The sequence below is a fragment of the Aethalodelphis obliquidens genome, unplaced genomic scaffold (genome assembly GCF_003676395.1).
Source record: "Aethalodelphis obliquidens isolate GAN/ISIS:26980383/991018 unplaced genomic scaffold, ASM367639v1 scaffold26, whole genome shotgun sequence".
In the NCBI taxonomy this organism is placed as follows: Eukaryota; Metazoa; Chordata; class Mammalia; order Artiodactyla; family Delphinidae; genus Aethalodelphis; species Aethalodelphis obliquidens.
In genome coordinates this window covers 3,244,239-3,262,787 of record NW_020837970.1, presented here as the reverse complement: position 1 = coordinate 3,262,787, position 18,549 = coordinate 3,244,239, and the positions used below count along the sequence as shown (strand labels likewise).

Sequence of the window (18,549 nt, the reverse complement as noted above, 5' to 3'; positions counted from 1 at the left end):
CTCCAAATGTCGGGGCTTATCTCCCGGAGATGCCTCCAGTGTAGCTGACAAATCTCCGAAGTGGGAAATAGTTTTCCCTCCACAGGGCCTCGGCGTGTGAGCGAAAGAGGGGGATGGGCAGGGGCCATCAGGGGAGAAGTCTCCGGCCTTTTCACGTCTCTCAACACCATCCCTCCCTCACCCCGCCTCCTCCTTCCCCGAATCCTAACCAAGCCCGGGGGTGGAGGGGAGTGGTCTGGGGCGGGTGGTGGGGGGGGAAGAGGGGCCCGGGGGCAGGCCAGGCCGGGCCAGGAGGCTCGGCCTTTGTGGCTCTGTCCTCGACGGCGGGGGTGGGGCGGGGAGCCAGAGGGGGTGGGGAAGCGGGCCGGAGACCCTCAGCCGGGGCTTGACCCCCAGGTGCATTGTCCGGCGGGGCCCGCCCCCTCCCCCCGGGGCCGCGACCCGGCCGCCACTGGACCCCCTCCCAGCGTCTCCCTCCGCGGCCGCGCCGACCTCGCGGTCCCCAGACCAGGGGCCAGATGTAGAAAGTAGTCCCGAGGCCGGCAGCGGCGGCGCTGTCCACTCCACCGCCCCCGCCCTCTCCAGCCGCCGCCTCACTCCGCCCCCGGGCCGGACGCTCGCGCCCCCCGCCTCCTGCGAGCGGGTGTCCGTGCGCCGGCCTTGCCGCGCCCGAAGAGACCAGCCGCCGGCCGCGCCGTGCCACGCCACGCCGGTGCCCGAGCGGGAAGCCCAGGCTGCGCGCGTCCAGCCGCTGCGCGGAGAGCGCCCGGAGGAGGGAGTCGGCAGGCGGACAGCGGCTGCGGGGCGGCCGGGGAGCATGCCCACGCAACCCTGCTGAATGGCGCCTTCCCTGCGACCCCTCGCCCGGCCGCGGCCGCCAGGGATGCTGCTCGGCGCGCTCCTGCTCCTGCCGGTCCTCGGCCCCGTTCCAGGTGGGCGCGCTTTCTTCTGTGCCGGTGGGGCGTGAGAGAGCGCGCGTGGGCAGGGGAAGGAGGCAACCGGGTGTGTGTGTGTTGGGGGGGGGGCGGCGGGTCCTTCGCGGGGGCGCTGACCCCCAGTCTCTGCCCCCTCCCAGCAGCTAGTCGGGAGCTGCCGCTGGAGCGCGAGGTACCGGCGGGCTCTGCGGGGGCGCGGGTGGCGGTGGGCGCCTCTCGCAGCGCCCGCCCCTCCCCGCTGCGCTCCCCCGGCCGCGCGCTGCGGGCCGGCGCCCACCGTCCACTCTCGCCCCTTTCTCCTCGCGCCATTGTCCGCGCTCCGGCCGCGTACTCGCCTTCGGGGCCAGCCTGGGCTCCGCGCAGCCCGCCCTCCAGCCGGGGCCGCCGCGGCCGCACGTGGCTTTATTTATATTGTTTCCTTAGTGGCAGCCTCGCGGCGCAGGGGGCGCCGCGTTTCCGCGCGGCTTCCCCTGTTTGCAGTGGGGGCTTCCCCACGTTTTAGGGCGGGGGAGAGAATAGGTGAACTCAGCGCCCAGGTCAGACCCCTAAGTGCCCCCACTTTCCCGGATCCGGATCGAACGAGGAGGAGACGGGAGGGGTGGAATTGGAAAGAGAATAGGAGTGGAAGAAGAGTGTGGCCCATTTGTGCCCCGGAGGGGAGGGAGAAGAGTCCCGAAGCTGAGAAGGAAGGTATCTAAGTAGGGTTTATTTCTAACAGCTAGGGATTTGGGGGCAGGGCCTGAGATATGTGCAAATCTGAAGATCCCTCCAAACTCCAGGCTAGGCTTGAGCAAACTTGGATGAACTAATTTTTCTCTTTTTGACGTGTTGCTTTATTCTTAAAGAGTTAAAAATTGTAAAGTGGATGCGGGGTGCGGGGTGCGCGGGGAGAAGAGGTGTTAAGAATTGGTTGTTTTATTTGTTTACAAGTTACAAACCCCAGACTTTCGTGGGTTTTTTGTTTTGTTTGTTTGTTTCCTGGAGGAGTTAGTTTTCTATTAGCAAGAGAAAAGGATCAAAGTCAGATGTGACTCGGAAACACAATGGGCGCCTTCCGGAGTGGTCCTCGCTGCGCGGGGCTATTAGGGTCGCTCGTGTCGCCCTGGGCATCCATTAGGAGAAGTCGGCAGCCAGGGCGTGGGAGCGTGACTAGTGTGTGAGGTTTGGAGGACTTGCCTTGATGAGAAACAGAGATCAGTCCCGGGGATCGGTACTCATGAATTCAAGACAATCAGAAGGAAGATGAAATGCCCTCCGCCCCTAAACCCCTCATACTCTACTCGGCCCCAATCAATATGCAAGACTTAAGCTAACCTTTGCGCTAAATGCAGGAGGTGACAGGGTATTAGTTGGTCATCGGATGCTTTTTCCTGACGGGAACCCGGGACGATGTGTATGCCTAGCATAAAGCCTTTACTCTGCTCTGATAAAAGTGTGTATTGGTTGATTAAGCAGTCTCCCATCCCTGTTAGACAGTAAGGACCAATTAGTCACACATTTTTTTCCAACAGTTGGTAGTTCTAAAAAAAATGAAATAGAAGTTTCCTAATCCGATCACCCACTGAGTACAAGCAGCAAGAGTTAGCAACTTTTCAAAGTCAAATGTTTGTCTTTTAAATACCTACCATACTCTGCAGAAATTAAGTAAATGGGTCTCTTTCAAGGAGCAGAGACGAGAGTCCTTGCTATAAAAGGGCAGATATAAAAGTGCAAACTTGTCATCTGTCACAAAAGATAAACGCACTTCCCAAAGGAGTAGGTACCAGGGGTTTCAAAAACTCTTCAAGGGACAAGGAAATAAACTTGCTTGTTCACAGAGTCTGAATTTTGCTAATGATTTCTTGTAAAATTAGACTTTTACGACTTACTCTGTTCAAGATCTTTTTGACAAGCTTGTAAAAGTAAGCAAACAGCTTGTGCTCAAGAGTTTTCCTGATGATTTTGAAACTCTAGCAAGGTACTTGAGGACAGAATTCTTAAAAGGGGTAAAAGTTATTGAAATCTTCCCTATGCTTTTTAGTATAAGATGTTGTAAAAAGATTTCTCTGATTTGTTGAGAAGGTTAGCTGAAACTTAGATTGGTTTATTAAGGTGTTTGTAAGTTAATTTATGGTTTGTTAAACTTTGTCTCATTACACTCTGAATATGTGTTTTACAATTGTGTGTTAAGAAATGATTTTACACTTATAATTCTGGGTATGCCTTTCCCCCCTTTTCCTTGTAGGAGTATGGTGCTTTAGCGAACTGTTTTTTATCAAAGAGCCACAGGATATAACTGTCACAAGAAAGGACCCAGTCGTTTTAGATTGCCAGGCTCATGGAGAAGTTCCTATTAAGGTCACTTGGTTGAAAAATGGAGCAAAAGTGTCTGAAAATAAGCGGATCCAGGTTCTGTCCAATGGCTCTTTATACATCAGTGAGGTGGAAGGCAAGCGAGGAGAGCAGTCTGATGAAGGATTTTATCAGTGCTTGGCCATGAACAAACGTGGAGCCATTCTTAGTCAAAAGGCTCATCTGACCTTATCAAGTAAGTGTTTAAGTTCTTGGTTGTTTGGCGTTTTTCACTGCTACATTTTGATTACTTCTCAATTCATTAGCATGCTAACCTGAAAAATCACACAAACATTAAGAATTTTCCTGCAGACAGTAGTTGGTGCTAACTAAGGCATGCAGAAAAATCTGAGGAAAAAAATATCTAAATTCGAATGAGTGATTTAGAACAGAAGTCCCATTAGGTTTAGAACACCAAAACCTGTAGAGGTGGCTTTGTATAAATTTGTTTCAAACTGTGAAAAAAGTTGGATGAAAAGTTTGACCAACACAACAAAAGTTGTTCTAAAATCTCATTTTTGTAAATTAATAATTAAATTTTGAAAATCACAAGCAACTTTTTCTGCTTTGTAGATGGCCCTTAAGTGCTAAATCTTTCGTATAGCCCAAGCTTCCATTTCTCTGACTGCTTTAAGATCACCCATGTTGCTTTTTAATTGAAAGAGAGGGCATTGGTCAGTAACTCTCAAGCCTTTGAAGTATTCCTAGGCTTTTCCTGCTGGGAGAGAAAGAGATTAAGGCCATTTCCATATTATGCCTAATGGACTTAAACCAGACCTGCCCACTTTTTTCCAGTTGTCATAAAGTTTGCTGTCTAATGATTTCCTTTGTATTAACAACCCAGTCAGATCAACCATTTGTCCAAGTGACCCACTGCTTGGTGGTTGCCCTGGTAACTGTTGAGTGTAAACACGGGCCTAGGATAGTTAGAGAACTCCTTGTTTTCACTGAGGCTTTCCACCTCTTCAGGTGATCAAATACCCCACACTCAAGATTACAAAAGACAATGTAAATCTTAAGACAAAACAAAACACAGCACAACTGTATTTTAAAAATAGTTTTACAGGCATCCTAGCTACAAGCTTTTGTTAATCCACAAAAGATAGATTTTGCACTATACCTACAAATTGATCATTTACGAGATGAACAATAGGAGGAGGGAGCTCTTGAGATAAAGTCATAATCTTTAAGAAATAGTTTCTTCAGGGTCTCCACAGTTGAAATTCAGCTATTGGTGGGGGTTTCCTAGGTGACTTTATTGTAACAGTCCATGGCCATATTCATGCCATCCTCATTTCAGTAATATATTTTATTTGTACAATAATAATTAATAGTGGAAAATAAATTGCAAGCAAATATATTTTTGCATTGAAAAATGTCAGAAAAGTAGAGGTTTCCAATTCTAGTCCCCCTCCCCCAGAATACTATAAACCTGAGAGAGTGTCTGATAAACTACTTTTTTTTTGCTGTGATCATTGACCAATAATCATCTTTTTGTGTTGTTGTTGAGTAGTGGTTTTTCAGTACAGTATTGTTTTCAGGATAGTGTGCTTTTTATGCTTATGTCCTGTTCATTTAATTTTTGTCTAATGTAAAATTGTTCTATAGAGTTGTAATTTTTCTACCTTTTTGGGTTTGTGGAATATTGTGTTATCATATCCAGGAACTGTAACTTGTATTACCTTGCCAGAGAGGAGAGCGGCAGGATGGAAAGGTGGAGGGGGGCAGATGGGCTTTGAAAGATGAAGCATTTGTCATGACCACACGGTATTTCCAGGACCTCCTTAGAAGCCTGACAATTCTAAGGCACTCAGAAATACTTTGAAAATACACAGAGCTTTCAGTTTTCATGAATAAAGTCTGAACAGTATTAACATAGTAATAGTGAAACAATGTTAATATTGGCTTTTTGAGTAGCGTTAGATTTTGTATCTTTATAAAAATTATTAATGACAAATATTTTATTAGATGTGAATCATTTTGAAGGCTTTTGTGGTGAAGTATTCATATTTTAAGTATCAAAAACTTTCCAGTTAAACTATGTAGAATATTGCTTTGCTGTTAAATATCAACTGTAGTATGTTAGTTATAGGAACCACACTTTTCATATGCACACATTTTATTTAACTTGGAGGAGGTGCTTTGCTAGGAAATTGCATTCAGTATTGTAGATTTAAAATAAGAAATGCATAGTGGGTTTAGATTTTTCTTTAGAAATGAAATTTCTTAGAGATTTGAAATTCACCAAGTTAGTTCTGATATCTGAGAAGCAATGTCCAATGACATTGTCGTCTCAGATGACTTTATTCTGTGTTCAGGGTAAGATGTTATACGTATTAAACAGGAAGAGAATAGGCATTAAGTGGACATTCTGTTTTTGTGGGGTTTTTTTAAAAGGTTAGTTCTCTCCTAGTTAGTGAAAGCAGCAGGGTGCAGGTATGTTCTTTTTATTTTCTGGTCAAGGATTTTGTCAGCAAACATATCTTTTAGTTCTGAAGTGTAATAAGTAGATCTGCACCTGGAAATCTAAAACTTTAATCTGTGCAAGTTTTAGATTTTTAACACAGGCAATCAAGTCTTGGTTTCTAAACTTAGGAACTAGAAGCTGAAAGTTGCACTCTAGGCAAGAATTCCATTATTCATGTGTAAATTAGGAATTCACAGGGTTAAAAGGTTAGAAACTGGCCAGGATGAGGTTTACCCTTGTGATAAAGAGCAGATGACCCTCATTCATTGGCCGAAGCTTTCATGTAGCTCTTCTGCAAAGTTAGTTATTGCCATGAATTGTTCTTGAGGAATGCAGAAATTCAAATGTGAACAGGCCTTTCCTTAAGTGTCACTATGGAGCCTTATCTCCCAGGCACATCAGAGCTGGCTGTGGGGACAAGGTTCCTCCCCAAAGGCCTGGAGGCTTTGCTTTCCTGTTGTTCATCCAAGCACAAAAGGATTTGTCTAACTTAGTTTTTCTAAGGCATCCCATTTTTAAAGGAAAGTATAGGGTTAAAGTAATATTTAGTTTTTTAAAAAAGTTAATCCTTTTTATTGATAGCCATTTTACATTTTCATGTAATGGAATAGAAAGGGGAGTAATGTGGGAGGCTCTTTTTCTACTTGTATACAATAGTAAGAACAGAATATTAAACCATTTCCCATAAATTTCAGTATTTTTAACTGAGAATCAAATTTTCACTTTCATAGGTGCTAAGTCTTCACTACATAAATAATCTAATTTAAATATTTTAGGAGTGAGAAGTAATCTATGACATCTTGACATTTCTTGCAATCTAATTGTTGAAGTAAGATAAATTTCATAGGAAAGCATTAGTGTGGTAAAACGGTCTCATATTTCAACAAGTTTAAATTAAGATGAGACATTTGAGAGAAGTAAAGGAGGAGGCAGGTTGTGTTGTGTGATGTGTAGAAGACTGGCCAGTAAGCTAGTGATTGAACAGGAAGCTGGTTGTTTATTTCCTTTCCATAAAAGGTGGAAATTGAAGTCTTAGGATAGAGGGAAAGGGAACATAAAGCTGGCTTATATTTGTTGGGTTTTTCAGGACTGTTTGCTTGGGTGCAAAATAATTTTTTAAATGAGCATTTGTAGCTGGAAGACCATAGGAATTATTATAACTTTATGATGGATTTTTTTCTCCGAAATTTTGAGATTAGTTTTAGCATCCATAAAATTGTTTTTTGGGGGGCTGTCTATTTCTGTAATTTTATGTAGCAGTAGTTGTTTCCTGTAAAAGGATGTAGGTTGTTTTCCATGAATAAAATGTTTATTACTTCAGTTTAAGCTGAGATGAAACTTGAGGTTTTTTGATGAGATTAATGAAAAACTGTTCTGTGAGTGTGGTTCCTCGCCTAAAGAGTAGTACATAAATTATAGCTCAAAGCTCATCTTGAAATGTGAAGTTAAAATATATTGAAAACATTTAGAGTCATGTTCGAAAGAAAAGAGGGTGGGTGGTATATTGAAAAGAGAAAGGTAAGAGCTATGAGACTATTAGCCTAGATTTTGAATTTTATTAATGATCCTGGACCCAAGATGGGCAAGAGTTTGCTTCATTGTCACTTTTTATTGAGATTTGTAGATGCTGTAAAGGACATTGTCTCTTACCTGTGTGCATGTTCACTTCAAATCAAGCTGTTAACAGTTACTTGCCCTAACGTAAGAGTGCTAACACAAAAGTAAAAGTTGTTTGATTTTGGAAAAATAAGACAGACTGAGATATTTAGAGAGACCAATCTGCCAACATTGTAGATAAGATTCAGATGGTGCTTTCTGGGTCTAAGAAAAATCATCTTTAAAGAGAAGGGGGTATGGTTCAAAAGTACATATTTAAATTTAAAATTTACTAGCTTAAAATTGCATAAGTTAAATCAGGGAAGTAAAAGCACATGTAGTTCTACAGGCTTATTTACGATGATACTTGGTTCTTAAAGTCTGTCTACCTAAAAGGTTTATCAGGTACCTGGTGATCTCTGGGTAATGGAACCAGTTTTTCCCACTTTGCACTTGATTAGTGAGGATCATTTCTCATCTGCAGAAACCTGTAACGCTATCTCACTGTTTTTCAAAGTTGTTGGATTTTTTATTTTTCAATGAAGCAGGGTCCACTGAGGGGTAGAATTATAATTTGCTTTAAGATGTATAAATGTGTTTATTTTATTTTTGTCCAGCTTCTTAATGGAATTTTGAAAGGGCATTTGGTATGGCCCTCTTGTGTCAACTAGCTCTGATTATTCTAAAGAAAGGCCCTAACTCTCAGCACTTGTTTGCCCAGGCATTTGTTGTCATTGCTCCTGAATTTAACAGCTGGGCCTATTGATGAAGTCCAGAGCAGTTTAAAAGAATAGCAGAAAACAAATCTCTTAAGCAGGGTGTTAGGTTGAAGGAGTATTTCAATTCATAAGTACATGCATTTGAGGTTACTTTTTTGAAAACCCTAATATTCTTGACTACAATTTTGAGAGATGATTTTTATTTCTCCTAGGCAGAGGTGCTCAGTTAGGGTTGATTACTTTCAGCTTTTAAACTGGCAATTACTATTTTTTTTTAATGGGGATTTTATTTTTCTTTAATTTTTAATTTATTTTTGGCTGTGTTGGGTCTTTGTTGCTGCATGCGGGCTTTCTCTAGTTGCCGCGAGCAGGGGCTACTCTTCGTTGAGGTGCATGGGCTTCTCATTGCGGTGGCTTCTCTTGTTGTGGAGCACGGGCTCTAGGAGTGCCGGCTTCAGTAGCTGTGGCTCACAGGCTCTAGAGCGCAGGCTCAGTAGTTGTGGCACACGGGCTTAGTTGCTCCGTGGCACATGGGATCTTCCCGGACCAGGGCTTGAACCCGTGTCCCCTGCATTGGCAGGCGGATTCTTAGCCACTGTGCCACCAGGGAAGCCCGGCAATTACTATTAATATGAAAATAATAATGTTAAGTCAGGCATTTTGCTGAGGATTATAGTTGAATTTTAAAAACAGCACTGATTATTGATATGTTTTAAGAGAAATTCTAAAAGTTGTACCCCAAATAAAGTTTTTGTTGTCAGGGCTATTTTATTTTTTAATTTATTTTAAAAATATATTAATTTATTTCTTTGGTTGTGCCAGGTCTTAGTTGCAGCACATGGGATCTCTTAGTCACGGCATGTGGGAACTTAGTTCCCTGACCAGGGATTGAACCTTGGCTCCCTGCATTGGGAGCACAGAGTCTTAATCACCGGACCACCAGGGAAGTCCCAGTCAGGGCTGTTTTAGTACTTCTGAGAGTTTATAGTGTTCAGACTCTTTATTAAAACATTTTTAAAATTCTCATTTGGTAAAAAATCTTGGTAAATGAGAGGAAGAAGAAGATATGGTTGTAATCATTGAAGCAGTATTGGAAGTTGTCCTAACATGGTAATCTGCACAGAGCAAGTTCACAGTCAACAGTTGACAATGATGTACAAAAAAGGTAAAAATGTTCCAAATTACCTTCAGCAGCTATAATTCTGAAGCCAAGTGAACTGCTTTAGGGATATGTATTGCAGAGGATAAAGGTGTCATCCTCACAAAGGTCTCTGACACTAATCTGACAAATACTTTCCTGACTTTTACATTCCTTGGGTTTTTTCTTTTTTTGACCTCTGGTTCTCAGAAACTGCTTTTGATGAGCTTTAAAAGCCAAATTCTTATAGACTGAGCAGAAGGCATGAATTTAAAAGGTTTGGGAATTTTATTTTTAAGTTTCTGGAGGGTTTGCCTTTTTCTTGTGTTCATATATGTATATTTTACAGCTTTAGCGTTTGTAGTGGCTAGATTAATCAAGTAACTATTGGAGAATGCAATCATTGTTCAGGGTCCTGGTTTCAAACTTGTATCCTCATTGGATTTGTTGTTAGGACTGATGGAAAGAAAATTTTCTTTAAAATTTTTGCTTTATGAAACTATAGTAAATCCCTGTTTAGAACAGTGTGACAGTTTTTTTTGAATGATATTGCTTTATATAGACTACTTTCTCTAAATAAATCATATTCCTTTGGAATAATCCTCCAAAATGGCCTTTTTATTGTTTTGTAGTCTTTTTAGTACTACTCAGAATGGATCTTCCACTCCACCAACATTTACCAAATAAGTAAATAAAAAAATAAATTTCTTTTTTTTTTTTCGGCTGTGGATTACATTTCTTAGGGTTTCTCAGCCTTGGGGCAATTGACATTTTGGACTAGGTAATTGTTCATTGCAGAGGCTGACTTTTGCAATGTAGCATGTGTAGCAGCATCTCTGGCCTCTATACACCAGATGCCAATAGCACCCCTTCCTAGTTGTGGTGACCAAAGAATGTGTTTTGGGAGGCAAAATCACCCCTGGTTGAGAACCACTGATGTTTCTGAGAGTAGTGCAAAACTTCTTTCCAAGTGTCACTAGGCTATTAGTATTTTAACTGTTTCTGCGTTAACTTGATATTCAACTTTTTTTGGTTTTAGCAGTGTTAAATTTATTGATTGGAGACGACTTACTATTTTTAGGTACTGTCAAGGAAGCTAGATAAAGAAATGTATTTGGATTGTTGTTTGTCTAATTTGGAGTGATGCCTTTCCATCCCTTTTCACACATAGTACATTGAAAACGGCTACTAAGAGTTTACCCTTCTGTAGGTTCATTCATTTTGATTTCAATATTTCAGATCTTTTGGGGGGGATATCTAGTCTAAGAGTAAATGCAAATTTCATTTAACTGTGTTTATGTAGCACCTTTTTTTTCTTGATGTGATGGACACCATAGTTGAAGAGATATGAGAAATCTCCATGTGTGGTTAGTGTTAGAGAACATCTTTTGTGATGCTCTGCATGGTGAGAAGTAAAACTGTATGAGATTAACAGCCCAGAGAATAACATTTGCTGTGTGGTACGTTTTTCATTGAGTGAATGGTTAACCGAAATATTTTCAGCTAATTCAGTGGTACCATAGACTTATTTTGGGCAGAAGCAATTTCACTTCTGCAGATAATTATGTAAAGATGGTAGCATCTTGTGAGGGCATCAAGGGGTGACAGAAAGGAAAAGAATTAGACACTAAAGTATATTAACTAGTACATAGAAAGTCACAGGCAAATTGAGTGGTTATTATTGAAATATTTGTTTTAGATTACTTAGTAGTAGTGGGCAGGGACTTCATAGTTTTTATCTTTCCCAGGATATCACTCTATGTGTGTGCTTCCATTTTGATTAAGCTGTTTATGCTAGTAAAAGTTATGATTGTTGCTACATGCAGTTAGTCACCCATAGAGGCCAGTAGCCACTGGTGGCTCAAGTGGGGAAGTTGAGATAGATGAAGGAGGAAGCAGAATATTTTAATGAGTGATTCTAGTGCTGAGCAAGTCTGGCTAAATGTTTTTGGCACCATGTGTTCTATGCCAAAAACGTTACTTGGAGTAGAACAAATCATCAGTTAGTTCAAAATAGAAGAGAAGAATGCGCATTTTCATTATATTTGAGGAAAATAGTGTTTGAGTCAAAACAGAATTTTAACATTCTTGAGTGCTTATTTTCCTGTCCTTGTAGTCATTTCATAAAGAAATTATGAAGTTGACAATTTCCAACAGCTGGTAAATACTCTTCATGCTACTAAATTTTTACTGAGTTGCTGGGAGGGGTGAGGTCGGAAAGCAGAAAGAATGACTAAAAGGCAGAAGAGCCAAGCATTAGTGCCTTCTCCATTGTTGGTGACTTATACGACTTTAGACAAATCACTTCATCATTCTCATCCTTGTCAGATCCTTGTCTTATCTGTAAAAATAGGTACCTGGGGGGAAAAAAGGGAGGGATGGATATTGAGCAACACAGTGCCCTTAGTTTTTTAATTCTGTTATTGTAATTCTAAGTAAATGGCCAATAAATTATATTTTTTGTAAGGGTGAGCCCAATCACATTGCGAGAGAACCATTTAAGTCATTGAGAAAAAATTTTTAAAAGCTAGTCAGTTATTTAACTTGGTACTTTTAAGGATTCATACTCTTGCAGTGGACCTTAGGAAGATCTGCTTTTGGAGATGGGGAGGCCTTAAACCAATACTGATAATTTGAACTAGTACTATTTTTAAGAGTCTAGAAAAATAAATTACTTTGTCTGGGATTGGACAATTCAGAATAGTTGTGCTGCTTTGAAGGTTGATGTAGTGTAGGAGAGGTATAACTTTACGAATATGTATCTGGTTCTGCTAATAATTAATAGTGTATTCTAATGTTTATTGACTCGGTGTTTAAAAAAATAGTGCTGGTTTCATCTTAAGAGAGTTTTGCTAATGTTATTAGTGTTTTAATAGAAATAGATTATATTGGCTTCCCCACTACGACCGCCAATTCCTGTTAAGAATGATAAGGTTTAATTTTTCCTCCAGCTTTCAAACTGAATTAGCTTGAGTCCCTCTGATTGGATTTAAAGTAATTTCAATTAAAGTACTGACCTCAAACTGGACACATAACAAGAAAAAAATGCTTTGATGTTGGTATTGCATTTTGGTATTTTTTTAAAAGGGAGTTCACAAATTTTCTTAAATAATTTTATCAGCTAAATGTGTTCACTGTTTTCTTAATAAAAAGAATTCACTTTTTGTATATTTAAGAAAGCCATATTTTCATGCCCTGACTTAGTAATACTTTTAACATAATTTTAACTGAGGGACCAACTTCAGTAAAGCAATAAGATAACCAAAAGTTTCACCAAAAGCATTATGAATGTTATCCCAGTGATGGAATATGATTTCTTCAAAGCCTATAAGTATCTTTACCTGGATGATTTACTGCATTTTTAGAAATCTGTGATAATTAATACTTGAAAGAAAGTACACAGACAGAAGAAACTTTGTGAAATTTAAGTTTAATTTTCAGTCTACCAGTTGTCAACTTGGAAGCTCTGATATGTAAGGAAAAAATTTTACTGCTTAGCACATGGTACAATGAGAAATTATAAGTGGATCCACAGTTGGTCAGTAGAAAAGTGATAATTTTCTTACCATACTAGAATCGACTCCACCATTCTTTTTATTTTTTTAATTGAGATATAGTTAATGTACAATATTATGTAACTTACAGGTGAACAACATAGTGATTCAAAAATTTTAAAAGTTATACTCCATTTATAGTTATTATAAAATATTGCCTATATTCCCTGTGTTTACAATATATCCTTGCAGCTTATTTATTTTATACTTAGTAGTTTGTACCTCTTAATCCCTTACCCCTATTTTACCACTCCCTGCTTCCCTCTCCCCACTGGTAACCACTAGTTCTCTATACCTGTAACACTGTTTCTTTTTGTTATATTCACTAGTTTGTTATAGTTTTTAGATTCCACAAATAAATGATGTCGTATAGTATTTATCTTTCTCTGACTTATTTCACTTAGCATAATCCATCCATGTCCATCCAAGTCCATCCATGTTGTTGCAAATGGCAAAATTTCATTCTTTTTTATGGATGAGTAGAATTGTACGTATATGTATACCACATATTCTTTATCCATTCATCTGTTGACAGACACTTAGGTTGCCTCCATCTCTTGGCTATTGTAAATAATGCTGCTATGAATGTTAGGGTACATCATGTATCTTTTTGAATTAGTGTTTTGGTTTTTTTGGGGGGGAATATATATACCCAGGAGTGGAATTGCTGGGTCATATGGTTTTTAGTTTTTTGACAAACCTCCATACTGTTTTCCGTAGTGGCTGCACCAATTTACATTCCCACCAGTAGTGTACAACAGTGCCCTTTTCTCCACATCATCACCAACATTGTTCTTTTTGTTCTTTTTGATGATGGCCATTCTGACAGGTGTGTGGTGATAGCTCATTGTGGTTTTAATTTGCATTTCTCTGAGGATTAACAATATTGAGCATCTTTTCATGTGCCTGTTAGCCATCTGTATGTCTTCTTTGGAATAATGTCTATTCAGGTCTTTTGCCAATTTTTGAATTAGGTTGGTTTTTTTTGATATTAATTTGTATGAGCTGTTCATATATTTTGGATATTAACCCCTTATCAGTCATATCATTTGTAAATATTTTCTCCCATTCAGTAGGTTACCTTTTCATTTTGTTGATGGTTTCCTTTGCTGCTCAAAAGCTTTTAAGTTTAATTAGATCCCATTTGTTTATTTTTGCTTTTATTTCCTTTGCTTTAGGAGACAGATCCAAAAAACCACTGCTACAGTTTATGTCAGAGTGTTCTGCCTATGTTCTCCTCTGGGAGTTTTATGGTTTCCACTCTACCATTCTTTATCAGAACAGAAAGAAAGTGATTAATCAAAGTTTTTTCCTATTAGACAGCTTTCCAAAGGGGATGACATTTTTAGAAAATAAAAGACAAAGAAAATACATTATTATTTTCCACTGATCTCCAAACTTTTAAAGACTTGTTTAGATACTGGCTATAAACATTTTGAAGGGAGAACCTTAAGATCTGTAAAACTTATCCTATAGTCAGTAGAGAGTCCTTGCTTCCTAATTTGACTTGCAGTATCATTCTGCCTTTCTCTAACATGAGTAAAGAGCACAATTTGTAGTCTTAGAAATTTCTATTTTGCAAATAATAAAGATGAAGCTGGAAGGAGTTAACTGCCTTATCCAAGGGCACAGCTGCTAGATCTGAGACCAGAGCTCAGGTTTGCTAATTCTTGTCATGAATTTGAAATGCTTAAATGAAGATTTTGTCCTGTGTATTGTGTGGAAGTGTGTCTTATTATATTCAAATATCTCTCACACCCAGAATATAGAAAAGTGAATGGTAATGGGATTGACCCTGAGGTTAAAGATACTTCTTACATTTCTTTTTTTTTTTTTTTTTTTTGCTGTACGCGGCCCTCTCACTGTTGTGGCCTCTCCCGTTGCGGAGCACAGGCTCCGGAAGCGCAGGCTCAGTGGCCATGGCTCACGGGCCCAGCCGCTCCGCAGCATGTGGGATCTTCCCGGACCAGGGCATGAACCCGTGTCCCCTGCATCAGCAGGCGGACTCTCAACCACTGTGCCACGAGGGAAGCCCTACATTTCTTAATATTTATGTTAAAAATATTTTATCATTGTGCAACTTACCCTTTACTTATATAAGGTTTTGATGTTGTTTTTGTTGATGTAGTGAAACTCACTAATGTGTTTATATTTTTACTGGTCCTGTAACACTTCATGGAACTTCTTTTCTTGTGGATAACTTCAATGTGGGGAGATTGAGCTCTTGTCCCTTTAGAGGCTCAGTGTTTGTTGATACATCTGTCCAAATGGAAGTTTCATGTAAAGCAGTGATTTTCAGTGTGTCTTTGAAGAACCTCCGATAGAGTGAGACTCTTTTGTAATTAAAAGGTTGGTTTTTTGGTTTTTTTCTTTTAATGAAAACTACTATTTATTTATTTATTTGCTTGCTTGCTTGCCATGCCGCACAGCTTGCGGGATCTTAGTTCCCTGACCAGGGATCCAACTCAGGCCCTCAGCACTGAAAGGGCAGAGTTGTAACCACTGGGCCACCGGGAATTACCCAAAAGGTTGAGTTTTAAATAAATGGTTGAGCATGTCATTATTATCTTATGGGAAGAGGGGCATAGTGACAGCCTATATCTAGCTTGGAAATGGTTTTTATAATGACAGTTTTATTGAGATAGAATTCACATACCACAAAGTTCACCCTCTCAAAGTGTACAAGTCAGTAGGTTTTGTGCATCTGTCACCACTGTCTAATTCTAGATTATATCCATCACCCCAGAAAGAAACCCCACACCTCCCAACTCTCCCCTCCCCTATTGCCTGGAACCACTAATCCAGTTTTTGTCTCTGTAGATTTGCCTTTTCTGGATATATTATAAAAATGGAATCATACAGTATGTGGACTTTTGTGTCTGGCTTCTTTCACTTAGCATAATATTTTCAAGGTTCCTCCATGTTTTAGCATGTGTCAGTACTTCATTCCTTTTTTGGGGCTGAATAAGAATCTGTTGTGTGATATACCATCTAGTCATCTGTTGATGGACACTTAACTTGGATTGTTTCCATCTTTAGGCTATTCTGAATAATTCTGCAATGAACATTGGCACATAAATACTTGTTTGAGTCCCTCTTTTCAGTTCTTTTGGGCATATACCTAGTAGTGGAATTGCTAGGTCATCTGATAATTCTACATTTAACCTTTTGAGGAGACACCAAACATCTTTTCATGTGCATATTGGCCATTTGTATATTTTCTTTGGAGAAATATCTATTCAAGTTTTTGGCCCATTTAAAAAAATTGGGTTGTTGATCGTTGTGTTGTTGAGTTGTAGGAGTTCTTTATGTATTCTGGACAGTAAACCCTTATAAATTATATGATTTACAAATATTTTCTCCAATTCTGTATTTTTTTCATTTCACTTTCTTGATAATATTCTTTGATGCACGAAAGTTTTTAATTTCGATGAGGTCCAGTTGATTTTTTCTATTGTTGCTTGTGCGTTTGGTGCTATATCTAAGAATCCATTACCACATCCAGTGGTAGGAGTCCAAACTCACACTTTTGCATATGGAAATCCAGTTGTCCTACCACCACTTGTTGAAGAGAATATTGATTCCCCACTGAATAAACTTGACATCCTTGTTGAAATCAATTTGCCATAGGTACATAGGGTGTGTTTCTAAACTCTAAATTCTGTTCCATTGGCCTATATGCCTGTCTTTATGCCAGTACCATGCTATTTTGATTATTGTAGCTTTGTAGTAAGTTTTTAAATCAGGAAATGTAAGTCATCCAACTTTGTTCTTCTTTCCTAAGACTGTTTTGGCTATTCATGGCTCTTTGCAATTCCATATGAATTTTAGGATTGGCTTTTCCATTTCTGTTGGGTTGGCCAAAAAGTTCCTTCTGTTTTTAAATAAAAATAAAAGACACATTTTTCATTTTCACCGAGAACTTTATTGAACAAAATATTCACTGTTTTGTTCCACTACCTTCTACCATTTTTCAGGCAACTTCATAATTCCATCTTCCCAAAACTTTTAATCTTTTTTGAGCAAAGAACTGTTCCAGGTGCCTTTTACAGGGAATTGAAATATTTTCTATTAACAGAATTTTGTAAAGACGAAAATAAATGGAAATCTGAAGGTGCAATGTCTGGTGAGTATGACAGATGAATCAGAACTTCCCAGCCAAGATGTAACAATTTTTGCCTGGTCATCAAAGAAACATGCGGTCTTGCATTATCCTGATGGGAAATTATACATTTTCTGTTGACTAACTCTGGACGCTTTTTGTCGAATGCTGCTTTCAGTTGGTCTAATTGGAAGCAGTACTTGTTGGAATTAATCATTTGGTTTTCTGGAAGGAGCTCATCATAGAGGACTCCCTTCCAATCCCACCATATACACAACATCACCTTCTTTGGATGAAGACCGGCCTTTGTTGTAGTTGGTGGTGGTTCATTTCACTTGCCCCACGAATTCTTCCATTCCACATTATTGTACAGTATCCACTTTTCATTGCCTGTCACAATTTGTTTTAAAAACAATGTTTTCATTACGTTTAAGTAGAGAATCGCATACGGAAATACAGTCAAGAAGGTTTTTTTGCTTCACTTATGTGGAACCCAAACATTAAAGCAATTCACATAACCAAGCTGGTGCAGATGATTTTCAGCGCTTGATTTGGAAATTTGAGTGTGTTGGCTATATTTTGCCTGGTATAATGTTGATTGTTCTCACTTAATGTCTCGATTTGATCTCTATCAACTTCAGCTCGTCCGCCCGACCAAAGAGCATTGTCCAGTGAGAAATCTCCAGCACGAAACTTCGCAAACCACTTTTGACATGTTCAATCAGTCACAGCACCTTCTCCATACACTGCACAAATCTTTTTTTGCGTTTCAGTTGCATTTTTACCTTTCTTGAAATAATAAAGCATAATAGGCTGAAAATAATTGGTTTTCTCTTCCATCTTCAATATTAAAATGGCTACACAAAAATTCACCAGTTTGTTAAGTCTTTTTTTTTTTTTTTTTTTGCGGTACGCGGCCCTCTCACTGTTGTGGCCTCTTCCGTTGAGGAGCACAGGCTCCGGACGTGCAGGCTCAGCGGCCATGGCTCATGGGCCCAGCCGCTCCGCGGCATGTGGGATCTTCCCAGACCGGGGCACGAACCTGTGTCCCCTGCATTGGCAGGCGGACTCTCAACCACTGTGCCACCAGGGAAGCCCTGGTAAGTCTTTTTTTAAATGCAAGGTGATATGACAGCTGTCACATACAACCTAACAAAATTGTTTCGAATGAAGTTAAAGACAACTAAGTGCTACTAGAGCCATCTTTCGGAAAACAACCGAACAAACCTTTTGGCCATCCCAATACATAAATGAATGTGGCATGTTGATATGGATTGCATTAAATATGTAGATTGCTTTGGGTAGTATTGATATATTAACAATATGAAGTCTTCCAGTTCATGAACAGCATATCTTTCTGTTTATTTAGGTCTTTATTTTCTTTCAGCAATATTTCACAGTTCTCATTGTACAAATATTTCATCTTTTTGGTGAAATTTATTTGTCACTATTTTATTCTTTCAGATGCTTTTGTAAATAGAATAGTTTATTATGGGTGTATGTACACACAATGGCTTTATGTATATCATAAAGCCATTGTGTCAATCTTGTATCCTGAAATTCTTCTGAATTGATTTATTAGCTTTAGTAGCTTTCTTACAGATTCTTTGGAGTCATATATATATACATGTATATATAAAATCATGTCATCTGTGAATGATATAGTTTTACTTATTTTTCTCCATTGGATGTCTTTTATATCTTTTT

The 18,549-nt window shown here is 39.5% G+C and overlaps 1 protein-coding gene across 1 annotated transcript in view; it reads left to right on the top strand.

Annotated features, from left to right (window-relative positions):
• Positions 1-662: 662 nt before the first annotated feature.
• PRTG (protogenin) overlaps positions 663-18,549 on the top strand; it is a 135,956-nt gene continuing 118,069 nt past the window's right edge. Inside the window, exons 1-2 of the mRNA XM_027123087.1 lie at positions 663-932; positions 3,160-3,462. Of these exons, the coding sequence (XP_026978888.1) occupies positions 839-932; positions 3,160-3,462 (397 nt within the window). The 5' untranslated portion in view covers positions 663-838. The remainder of the gene's footprint in view (positions 933-3,159; positions 3,463-18,549) is intronic.